At 49.3% G+C, this 12,835-nt stretch overlaps 1 protein-coding gene across 1 annotated transcript in view; it reads left to right on the top strand.

The window, feature by feature from the left end:
• IBTK (inhibitor of Bruton tyrosine kinase) overlaps positions 1 to 12,835 on the top strand; it is a 1,971,965-nt gene that overhangs the window by 1,406,274 nt on the left and 552,856 nt on the right. Inside the window, exon 22 of the mRNA XM_069606314.1 lies at positions 11,777 to 11,916. Coding sequence (XP_069462415.1) covers positions 11,777 to 11,916 — 140 coding nt within the window. The remainder of the gene's footprint in view (positions 1 to 11,776; positions 11,917 to 12,835) is intronic.

Genomic DNA, 12,835 nt, shown 5'->3' with positions numbered 1-12,835 from the left:
CAGTTCCTGCTTGTTGAAAGGCTTCTTCGACGTGCCGGAGGCCGGAGCCGTGTCTGAGGTCCCAGCCTCTTGTGCAGAAGCACGCTTCCTCCTCTTGGGCGGTGGTACGGACCCTGAGTGGCCAATGTCACCCTGATCAGTAGGGGCAGTGGCACTGGTGGACTGGACCAGGGGAGTGCTTGGCAGAACGAGGACAGAAGGCTTGACTTGAGTCAGTGGCTGCTGGGTGTTGTTGCCAGGACCCAGCGCCACATCTGCCGCAGTGCCAAGGTCTGTGACTGACAGAGTACTGGCTGGCAGACTCACAGCCGGGCTGCATCTGCCCATGCAGTTACCACCACCTGACTGCTTGGTGCAGCAGATGTCACCACTACCCCAGATACATGTGTCATGATCTCTGCTTCCAAAAGGTCAGGGTTTTCCCAACTCCCTTGGAAGCAGATCCATAACCCAGGTTCCGAGTGCCAACCAGTCCCAATTGGGACCTTTTGGACCCAGTCCTGGCGCCAGTGGCACCAGGCTCATAAACATGCCCAGTCCCAGCGCTGGAAGCGCCGGGCTCATAATGCTTGGGTGGACTTACCTGCAGCAGACCATGCTGCTTACTTGCCTGCCAGTTGAGCCTCTGATCCTCTTCTGTTTGGAACTACTTTTCCTGTTGGGTGGGGCAGGAGCCACTCCCTAGGTTCAGAACACTGGAACTCTTCTGGAAAGCAGGAACTCTTTTCTTACCTAGGCATGGCTGTGGAAGGAGACACCTAAGCACTACAGGAGGCTATTTAAACCACACCCGATGGATGAATCTTGCTTTGCGTTATTCTGCATCCTCTGCAGCAGAACGCTCATCGTGTCTTCTGCATCTGATCCTGGGCCTAAGGAAAAAGGCTTACCATCCTGAATCCAGTCTTCAGCAACACCTATAAAGACAAGAAAGAGCAGGTTAGCATTACGGTCTTCAGTGACAGCGCTTCACTTACCTGGTCCATCGGCTGTCACCAACGCCTCGCGCTGCATTCCGGCATCTGAAAGACAAAGGCTTACCTACTCTTCGTGCGCTCCGGAGGTCTTCGCACTGCATTCCGGCATCTGAAAGACAAAACAAGGTGCGTTTAAAGACATTGGGGAACTTTAATACTCACGTGCCATTACTCCTTTCCACATCTAACCCAGTGGGTATTCCGGCACCCTGCAGCCGCTCCGAACTTGTACCTGCAAAATAAAAAGACAGTTAGAGCGCATCGTGAAGCAGGCAACAAGCGCTTACTTACGTGCTTCCAGGCGCTTCTATTCATCACACGGGCTCCATCTTCAACTCACTTCAGCCCGTCATCCGCCATCGCCGGAACCCTGCAAAACAAGAGACATCATTACTAAAGACTTTTAAAGACATTAGAATTACTCGAAACTTACTGTTCGTGCAGTAAACGACGGACAGCAGTCCTCTGAAGTCAAGAGGCCTGCTCCCCTTATCCAGTGAAGAAACTGGTTACAACACCCTGCCCCGAGGCAGATGGAGAGCACGGCGTTCACTTACCTAAGGTGAGAGCGTTAACCTTTGGGGTTGTACAGGAGAAGAGAAAGGGAAGAAGAGAGAGACATTCAATAACCCAGTTCATTAATCCCATATTTTCTATCTGCAGACATCTTACCCTTCGAGTCAGACATACAGTGCACAGAGGTCCAGCCCAAAGAGCCAGCCGTGTGTTACACATCACCTTTGAAGATACGGTATACGCCCAGTCAAGACCGGCGCCTCTACGGGAATCAGGTGAGCGTTACAACATGTGCCTCAGCCACAGCAACTCTGGATACACATGGCCTGTGCTTCCTGACCACCTGGAATTCTGCCTGGGAGTCCTTGGGTTCCAATGCATCATGCGCTGGCCAACCCCAAGCCTGGGTGGTGGTTGCCACAGCAGCACCTGCAGCTACCACTACCGGTGGGCCCGTGACAGCAGATGTAACTGTCAGGTCAAAAGGGCGCCTGGGTCGGATGCAACAGCTGCATCGCCCGGAGACGCAGGGGGTGGTGGCATGGCTGCAGCAGCACGTGGCTGGACATCCTGCCCCAGTGGTGCAGCCCTGCCTCGTTCCCCTCTGTGGCCACCCTGGACTCCCTGTACCCCCTGGATGCCCCGGACACATCACCCGACCATGCACAACACTGGGAGGACGTTCAACTTTGCCTCCCTTTACCTTTGGTGGCCTACCAACCATGGCACAGATGGTATGTTGCCAATGGGAGGTGCACTCAACAATTGTCCGGTGCATTGGGGTGAAGGGGGCAGGGTATGTAATGTTAGACACACCCCTGTGCTCCTGCAAGGCTGTCTGTGACCCCTGGTGATAAATGACGGGTCACGCAACCCTCAGGCACCCCAAAAAATTATAATGTGCACTCAACCCCCGGTAGCCCACGTGCGTGGAATTACCCTCCCGCAGTACGCTGTAGCACACAAGGACACAAAAAACGCATACGCTTGGAACACACAGGCTACTATGACCTCAAGCGGGAACGCGATGCACAAGGGGAACCACAGTGGAAAAAATAGCATGCGCGAATCACCGTCTGCCTTGCGAGGAAAAGAAAAACACACGCACTTGTGCGCATAGGCAACACCCCCGCCAAAAGAAGTAGTACAAACTCTATCCGCTGTGAAGTAATCACGTGTGAAACCACAAGAGGAGTAAACACACGCTTCAGTCTCCACGAAAAGCACGCACAGCGAGCTGCTGGCCCACGCCCACCTTTAACCCGTGCCGAGGGAAACGCCCGCGCGCGTCACTTCACTTACGCGCTAAGGGCCTTTCCTTGAATTACACGCTTGCATGCTTTTTTTCACATGCTGAATCACTCTGCATTGAACTGGCCACGCGACTGCACACGGAAAACCACGCTCCTGCCCAGAAGGCCATTTACCTGCCCCCCAGACCCGTCAAGCAGCCGCCTACGAACCTGCCTGCTGCCAACATGCCCTGTTATTTGGTGCCTGCGCATCAGCCATTGCCAGCGGTCTAGTTGCTGTGACCACCCCTGCTGGAACAGAAGACTCCCACTGGTGTTCCATTGCTCCACAGCCCAGCCCCAGGACCCAGTTGCCCACCCACACCTGCCTCGGGGGCTGCCATGTCGGGCCAAACTCCATCTGGGACCAGTGGCGACCCCCTCGCAGAGAGGCAGAGGGCTGCCAGCTTCACTGCATAAGAAGTTGGCATCCTGGTGGAGCAAGTCCTGGGGCATTATGATGCCCTCTTTGGAAGACCACGCTCTGACCAGGATGGACAGGAGAGGATCTGGTTGTACATCGTGGGTGCCATCAACGCGGAGGGGGTGGCAACCCGCGACCTCACACGTCCATAAGCGCTGGGAGGACTTCAAGTCCAGGACCCTCAAGAAGGCCCGGCGCCTCTTGGACGCAGCGGATGCAGTGGAGTGCCGTGTCCTGCTTACCACCAACAAGATGAGGGCCCTGGAGCACATTCGCTCAGTGCTTCATCACCAGGTTCTCGAGAGGCAGACCCGTCTGAAGTCGAGCAGTAAGTGTCCATGCGTTCTCATTCGACGCAGTGCATGTTGAGGTGTTGCAGGAGTGTGCAGCTTGGACATATGTCTGACATGGCCCATGTATGGATGTGTGTGTGCAGGGACATGACCGTGCTGCATGTGAGTCAAGTCATGTGTGCTGCACATCAATGGTGCTTGTGTTCAGATGCATACTGCACAACTGCATGTGAAGATGCACACATGTTTGCATGCTTGTGTATGTACTGAGCCATGTTTGGGGTGTGACACATGGATGCTCGTCCCACTTTCATGTACATGCACGGCGTACATGTGTGTCTGTTTGGTATGTGTGTGACTGTGAGACACCATCGATGCATGTGACAGAGACATCTAGGTACCCGATTCCCAGATGTAACATAGTTGACGATGATTGCACTGTGACAGGAGGTAGAGATGGCCAGATGCATGTCTGTCTGGTAGTGTCTGTGCATGTGAATGGCATTCTCCATGATGCTTGTGAAGTCATGCCACCCTTGGAATGTTCATGCAGTTCCATATGGATGGATGCAGATGCCTGTTGCACGTTCCCTGCTTGTTTGTGCATGTGTGTGGGTTCAGTTGACCTGAGTGATGGGGAGTATGATGCCGTCTTTGATGTTTGACACAGCCACTCATGTGCAATAGTTGTGTGTAGCAGACCATTGTACGGTGTACTGATGCCTGTGTTCTGGCTCTCCCTGTCTGCAGTGACGACTGATGAGGAGGGCGGAGACAGCGCTGTGGAGCCTAGCGGCAGGGATGCCACAGCTAGCCAGAGACGCAAGGCCCTACCCCGTCTCCCCCCGTAATAATATCTTCCGGGAGTGAGGGGACTGGTGCCGCTTCCATTGCTGCAGCTGCTGAGGGGAGGTCCAAGAGGCCAAGGTTGGATGTGCACTCCTCGGCAGCAGAAGGGGCAGGTGAGCCCACACAGGGGCATACTACGGAAGACGGCACAGAGTCATCCGGGTTGGTGGGGGGTGTGGTTGAGGAGGAGGCCATGTCATACCCATGCATGGGGCCTGGAGGGGGTGGTTCCACTGGTGCAAGTGGTGCAGTCCAGGGGCTTGGGCAGGAGGCAGCACAGGTCGCCTTGGAGGTGCCTATGTGTAATCCTGTCCCTGATCCTGTGACTGCATCATCCTGCACCAGCAGGGATGCCTCTGTCCAGGCCTGTTCGCAGGTAGGGGAAGCATCTACATCAAATGATCTTCCTCTACCTGCGGACGTGGCAATCCGTGACAGGGTTGAGCCTGTCCTAGTCGGTGTTGCGTTGCACACACGGGGGCTTTGGGATGATGTGCGTTGTTCCAGGCAGGACACCGCACATCATTTCGAAAACCTGTGTGCCCGCGTCGACTTGCTAGGACAGGTCCTTGGCACAGGGTTCCTCTGTGTGCTGGATGCTCTTGTGACCCCCTCCTCATCTGCATACCATACGCGCCAGTCTTCCTCTGTGCCATCTTCCCGCCCATGTGTCACCTGGGTACCTTGTGGACCTGCTCCATCCACCGTGGCCAGGCTGGGGGAGATCACATCCCTGCCACAGTCGGGAGTCAGAGGTCACAAAAACAACTGGACCCCTGTCAATGGAGGATGTGCAGGCACCTCCGAGCAGGGCATCTGCACGGTACACCGTGGGATTCCATCGTCCCAGAGGCTGTCTTGGTGGCACAGGCAGATGGCTTTGGGGCAGCCGCAGGCTCAACGTGGGAGGCGTCAGCACTCGGGGCCAACAACATCCCAGGGGCAGGCATCGGCCGACGGGCAGGAGGACACGGGACTGAGTGTGTCTTCCGTGTGGCAGCCGTTGGGCCAGCGTATAAATGCAGAGCGGCAGCGGGCGGAGAGGGCACGGGCATTGAAGCGGGCAGCGTTCCTTGAGGAGACTCGCAGGGAGTTGGTGGAGACCATGGCGACTTCCCTGCGAGCCCTCGACGACAGAGCCCAGGGCCGCCTCAGGGACATCAACATGGAGTTTGATGATGCCCTGGCCAGAGACATTAACAAAAGAAGTGAGCCGTAGGACTAGCCCGCCGCTGTTGTAAATAGTTCTTTAGGCATACGTTTCTTTTTCTTTTTTTATTTATTTAGGAGTTAATGGACATTGCTCCACTTTTTATAAATAATTGAACTTTTGATAGACCTTGTTCCTGGATTGTTAATTTTTTTGGGGGTCATGGACCCTTGTGGACATTACCTGTACATAGTTGGATGTTCTGTGGATTGTGATGCTCTTGTTTTGACAACAAAAAGTCCTACACAGGAGATATGACAATTTTGCGTGATGTGGGCACAGTGACCTATGTCTCTCACTATTTACTCCTGCAACAGAATATAGACCTTTGTTTCTTTGAAAATACAAAAACATCACAGAAGAGGTCTACAGTCACAACATTCTGCGAGTGACGTCTGGAATTAACCATTCTGTCCCTGCGCTGTCCAACACTAGTAGAAAATAGAAGTTTCACTGGGGTCAGAAGAATAAAAGTCCCCTAAGACCACTTACTCCTGTCCTGATGAAGGCCCGGCGTGAATAAAGAGAAGACCAAGGTTGGATGCGGTCTATCTCCACCATAAGGTCCGAAACGCACCGCGTTGACATAAAGTTTTGCTATTTCATCCATTGCTAACCACTCCCTTTTAGAGGTGATAGGTAGTGAACACCTTAGGCTTTGTCGAACACTTTTGTGTGTTTGTTAATTTGACACAAAAAACTGTGGAGAACATAGTCTCTGGAAAGTAATGTGGAATTTTTTAGCACACCTCCCACACCCGTGATACTCCTGTGATAATAATGTTATGTATAGGTTTATACATTTGTTTAATATAACTGTATTGTGTGTGACACATGTTTTATGTTTTTTACATAGAAAAGGTTTTTGTGAAAATACAGGTACTCAAGATGAGCAAAGAATTAAAATTATATGTTTTCCTGTTTGTCAAAATCGTTTTCTTAACTGAGGTCTGGAGAAGAAGTTGTTGATCAGTTTGAAAACTTCTAGGTGTACATTTGGTTGTGATAATTGACAAATCACTTGTTATGCAGGAGCAGGAAGTAGTCTGTGTTCTCCCCCCTTTTTGTTGCGTACATGATCATTACCCTGTTGAAACACAGACACCTTGTTAAATAAAAATATAGGGTACAGCCTGGTGTATATGCCTTACTTGGATGCCATGCCTTCCTTAAAATTCCCAGCCCTCTCCAATGAAGCTCAGGACTTGTGGCACTGGGCCATCGGACAGGGGATGTTCCTCCTCCCTCTTCACCTGGCAGGCATCAAGAAAACCATTGCAGAATCTTTGTCAGGATCGGGTGGATCACCTGTTCGTCAAACGGGGCAGACCCCGGATTGATCTTTTTGCCACGGCAGCAAACTCCAAATGCCAGAAGTGTTTGCCAGTAAATTCCCCCAACCGCAGAGCCTGGGGGACTCTTTTGCCTTCCCATGGGAGGTTCTGTTTCTGTACGCTTTACCGCTGTTTCCTCTCCTGCTACGTGTCATCAACACACTCAGACAGTGCTGATGCAAGATGATAGTTAACGCCCGGTGTGGCCTGTCGGCGCCGCTTCCAGTTAAGTTGCCAAAACTTCTGCATCTGCTCACCAGAGAGGGAGACTCAGTCCTTCATCACGACCCAGGATCGCTGAGCCTGAGGGCATGACTCCTGCAGCCTTAGAGTTTGGAGGTTGAGTTGCCAGCAGACTGCAGGGAAGTCCTCGCCAAAGCCAGGGCTTCGTTGACACTAAAGTGCTACTGACATAAGTGGAAGCATTTTTGCTACCTGGTCCCGGTCACAGAAAATCACCCCCCTTAGGGTCACAGCTCCACAGATTCTTCCATACCTGCTGTCCTTGGCAAAAGCTGGACTGGCTCCCGCTTCCATCAAGGTGCACCTGGCAGCCATCTCACACTACACCAGATCCCCGGGTAGGTCATTGCTGTGGTCCCACAGGTTCATCAAGGAGTTCCTCAATGGGCTTTCCCGATATTTCCTGCCGGTGAAGGCTCCTGCCCCGGCATGGGAACTCAATGTGGTCCAGATGAGGCTCATGGGGGCACCATTCGAACCTATGCACAAAGCCCCACTCAAGTTTCTCTCGTGGAAAACGGCTTTCCTTGTGGCCATCACCTCTCCCAGACATGTGGGTAAGATCCAGGCCCTATCCTGCAAGCAACTGTTAGGGAGAATTCTCATTTTATGGCAAATTTTCCTCACCTAGTGAGTCCCCCAGCAGCTTTTCTGGATTTCTGGAGTTCTTTTTTTTCACTTGGTAAGAGTGTGTATCTTTTTCCCACTCTTACCGAGTCATTCATCATTCAGACTGACCACCAACCCTTGCGATGGCTGATGCAAATGAAAGGGGAAAACCCAAAGTTACTCAGATGGTCAATCTGCCTACAAGGATTTGATTTTTCCATTGAGCACAGAGCAGGAAGTCACCACCAACATGGGGGGGGGGGGAGGGGAGTGTTAGGGAGAATTCTCATTTCATGGCTAATTTCCCTCACCTAGTGAGTCCCCAAGCAGCTTTGCTGGATTTCTGGAGTTATTTCTTACACTTGGTAAGAGTGTGCCTCTCTTTCCCACTCTTAACTGTGTTTTTGCCATGTGTATTTCATCTGCTTTTGTGATTGTGGACTCTGGAGTACACCACTTCAGTAGCCCCCTTCTTTTGTGTGTTACACAGCACCTTCAGTGCAGTGACCCAGGGTTGTCTTTTAGACTTCCCACCAACTCCATTTCTGAGGCAGACTACTGTCCCCCATAGAAGGGTAAAGTTGCCATTAACTTTACTCAGTCATTTAACCACAGATCCAGTACACCCCATCTTTCATGGAGTACTGGAGAGGGTTAACCCTTAGCCCTTTTTATCTGTACCTCCTAGAGCATTGTTTCACTCTTTTAACATTTAGACTTGGCTGGTGGCAGTAGTATCTACCCTAACTTTTCTACCACGATTATACTATATAAACGTGGTATTGTTTTAGGCTATTATATTAGCCTCGAAATTAAACCTGCTTGACCAAATACTTTTTCTTTTGGCTCCGGTCGGGTTTATTCGCCATTTCTTTTTGTTAAAGTCCTTCTTGTGTTTTACTTTGCGTGGCAAACCAGGTTTGCCTTCTTTGTTCACTGTCTTTTGGTCGGGCTCTGCCAAGAAGTCCTCCTCCAGGCACCTGGGTGTCTAGGTGGGCTGAATGTGAGGGAGGGGTGTAGTCACCCCCCTGCACAGGGTATCCTAGGAAACCCAAGTCGCACTTTGCCATGATTGGCTGAGGTGGTTGTCCGGGCTGGACAACCCCCCTGCTGCGTGATTGACAGCCAGGCTGTGTGAGTGGGGGATTTTTGCATAAAAGGCAGGTCTCTTGGGCTAGAAGTCAGAGTCGCCACTGGAACTACATGAACCGAAGAGAAGCAGAGAAGAAGACGGCTGCTGCAGCTACCCCGTCCCGGTGAAGCCCTGCTGCAGTCCTGAGGTATCTACCCTTCGACGACCAGAGAAGATCCAGTCCGGAGTCTTCTTCCCTTGAGCCTGGTGGGGATAACCAGCTCATCTTCCACATCCAGAGGATCCTCTTCTTGGTCGAAATTGCTGCACACTGCTGTTGTGGTCCGGATAGCCATCTGAAGAGCCTCTCCTATTTTTAAGGAGCGCACTTTTTATTCACCGTTGCTGCTGCCGGCCTCATCCCTGTGTGTGCAGACCCACCCGACGGCCTCCTTCGTACCGAAGCTCCAGGAACCGTGGGTCTGCAGTAAACTACCAGGAACAACTGCCGTGGCACCAGCTGCTTGAGGAATTAGGGTGAATCCCTTTTCTGTGCCTCCAAGGCTTGCCCTTGTCTTCCCTCCTTCTTATAACTTTTGCTTCCTCTGTTGACAATATCTAAGTACTCCTGGCAACGTTGAATCTTGAACTGTCCGACTGTGTGATCCTCGACAACAGGAACCCGGTTCCACTTGACACTGGCCCCGGCCTATTGACTCTTGAATTTCTGTCAACGAGTGTTCTCTGATTCTGTCTGCCTTGACAAAGGTATTGTCTATGATTTTTGCCCTCAACTCTCTCTGGCTAACTCAGGTGCTAAGTGTGTTTTTGCCCAGGTAACATTTCTTGCCGCGGATACGTGTTTCTTTAGTAAGACCGAACTGTCATTACTGTCAACAAGTGATCGCATACATATTCCCGGTAACTTCTTTTGTTTCACAACACTGCTCCGTTAAAACATAGGGTACTTACCTTGAGTTACACTGTACCAAAGTGAATTGGTTGATTGTAGTGTATTTTATGTGTGATTGTGTTGCGTTTATAATAAACAGTTTAAAAATAAATGTACTTATATTTTTTACCTGAGACCTTGAGTCAGTGTTCGCTTGAGTCACAGTAATTGTGGTCCCTTTGTGTAATATCTGCTACTGCTCATATACTCTTGAGATAAGCCTAGCTGCTCCACTACTGCTACCACTTAAACATAGTAGTAGAGGCTTGTACCAAAGTTAAAACTTGTATTGCCACCTGTAGTCTTAATTGTGTGTAGTGGTCCCTAAGGGCACTGCACAGGATTCTGCCTTACGGCAACCATATCTGACTTTCCACAAATCGAGGGTGGTACTGTGTACACACTCTTCCTTCATGCCTAAGGTTCCGTCCGAATTTCATCTCAACAAGCCTTTGGTGTTGCCTGTTTTCTTCCCAAAGCCTTCCTCGTCGGCGGAGAGGGCCTTGCATTCGCTGGACTTTGCTCATGCTCAAGTTCTACGTCTCATGCACAAAGAGTTTTCAGAAGACTTCTCAGTTGTTTGTGAACTTTGTCCTAGTGGAACATGAGAAGGCCTTGTCCAAGGCTTCTATTTCAAGGTGGCTCTCCGGCTGCATCATGCACTGTCATCAGCTGGCTAACCCTCCTCTGCCGGACTGTCCGAGAGCCCAATCCACCAGAGCGATCGCTGGGACGATGGCGTTCTTTTCTGGTGTGCCCCTGCTCGACATCTGCAGAGCTGCAACGTAGAGGGCCATGCATAACTTTACGAAGTTCTACTGCATCGACAGGGATTCCAAGGAGGAGTCCAGTGTCAGCCAGGCTGTGCTACTCAACCTGTTTGCCTGAGGTGAGTCTGTTCCGGGGGTAAGTGTTGATTACTTCTGTTGAGCCTTGCCACCTTCCATGGTTGTGTAATGTATACTGCTGTGTATTTGTTATTCATGAGCATGTGAATCCATGCCAGACCCCATACTGGCATGGATACCTTTATTGTTCTCCAGCATGGATTCACATGCAAACCCTCCCTCTGGCCCCTCTGCGGCTCTTGTTCATACTGCCGCTTTACGTTCGTACCAAATCTGAAGATGGCTGCCAGAGGCGGGGCTTAGGGATAGGACTGTCATTGGATGGGGGCCGTATGACCCAGAGGACAGTGATTGGTTTAGAGGAGAAATACAGTTTAGAGTGAAAGTGAAACTGTTCCAACGTTTACTGAGGATTCCCAGCCTGACGGGGGAATATTCATGAGCTTGTGAATCCATGCCAGAACCATGCTGGAGAACAAAAGTTACAGGTAAGTAACTTGTTCATTCCTCACTCCTGAAGCTTCGGCTTCTGGCCATGAGGTCAGCTGGCCTGGAGGGGAACATCACAGCCAGAGAATTATGGAACATTTTTATGAGTGGATGTCATGATGTGCGTATTGTGTACCTTACTTCGTTATGGAAAAAGATTGCAAATATTTTGGCCATCTTGGCATGTTGATTTGGTGATTATCGCTTTGCATCAATAGGTGAGCTGATTCGATGCACTGTAGTGACTGTTAGTGTAGTATTAAAAGTTGACATTTATTAACTGAATAAAACAATAAATAAATATTTTGTTAACGTACGTCATTGGTAATGAAGATGTCATTTATTCTTTGTCAAAACAGCGGTTTACATTAAGATGAATGGATCCCTTTGAGTATGTTGCATTACCCTTTAGGGACTAGCCAGGCATTTTGTGGTGGTGTTAAGACATTTGAGGCAGCATTTTACATTTGACAGCCAGCATCTTTTGGCTTTGCCAATGCTTGTTTATTTTAACTCAGGAAAAAATGGCACGTGTGCCACATAGTGTATGTGCCTGCAAGTTCCATTTTACAGAATTACAGATGTTTGTTTATTTCCAACTGTATTTGATGAGAATTTTTGATTTGTTTCTTTTTTTCTTTTTTTTTTACTATTTATTGGTTTGATAGATTTAGATAACTCCATTTCTGTGGAGTCCATTTCAGAATTACAGACATCGGATTCTGAAGGCAGCTATGCTGGAGCAGCAAGCCCAAGAGATTTACAGTCACCTGATTTTCTGACCGCTTTGCATCCTGATCATGTGGAGGTTGGATAATTTCATTGCTTTGAGAATGCACATTCTTTCTGAAGCATGTCCATTTTTACCTCAGTTTTAGTGTTCTATGTATTGAGGTCTGTTTGTTAAAATTATATTTTAAAATCTTCAAGTTGTATTACATTCACTTGACCAACAGAAGACTATATTTACAAACAATTGTGGCAGAAAATGAGAATTTTGATTTCAATATATCCCACTAAAGTCATAATTTGAGGCATTGTACGATATATTGTTTATTAAAGTGTCACCAGTGCTGCATAATTATGGCTAACACTTCATTGATGAGAATCAAGAAAAGTGCCTCATCTACAGTTACATTTCCATGTGCAGGTTATTAAATTTGGAGTGAAGGATCTAATCTGATTACCCAGGATTTAATTTGACACAAATCCGAATTAGGCATATGATAAGGAATCTGAAAGTCAAACTGCAGGAATAATGTTTGACACTACTCTTGAAGACTACCTTCCATAGTGTTGGTCTGTATCAGAGGAGGTGGAAGAGAGGAATACGTCAGAGATACATTTCCACTCAGTCCAAGAACTGCTAGCATTGCATGTTGGCAGCTGTTAAAAGATGCTGCACATCTTAAATAACAGGCCTAGTCACAATTTAATGTGATGTCTTTTAATGTTTCAGCTTCCTTTGTTTTTATTTAACATGGCTATTGCAAACAACTTCAAACAAACTCCTAATATTTGAAAACATCTTTATTTTATTGTCTACTTGTGGATAATCTTACTCAAAGTCCAAACTATTCCCAAAAAGAACAGTGAATAGAGTTGATTGCCCAAATCCGAGGAATTTTAATTCTCCAGCATGGGGTCTGGCATGGATTCACATGCTCATGTATATTCCCCGTCGTCAGGCTGGGAATCCTCGGTAAAGAAAATATCGGTATCAGTTT

Source organism: Ambystoma mexicanum, chromosome 4p (assembly GCF_040938575.1).
Source record: "Ambystoma mexicanum isolate Mex_15411 chromosome 4p, UKY_AmexF1_1, whole genome shotgun sequence".
Classification (NCBI taxonomy): domain Eukaryota; kingdom Metazoa; phylum Chordata; class Amphibia; order Caudata; family Ambystomatidae; genus Ambystoma; species Ambystoma mexicanum.
The sequence above is the reverse complement of the archived record's forward strand: the minus strand, read 5'-3'. Positions and strand labels throughout refer to the sequence as shown.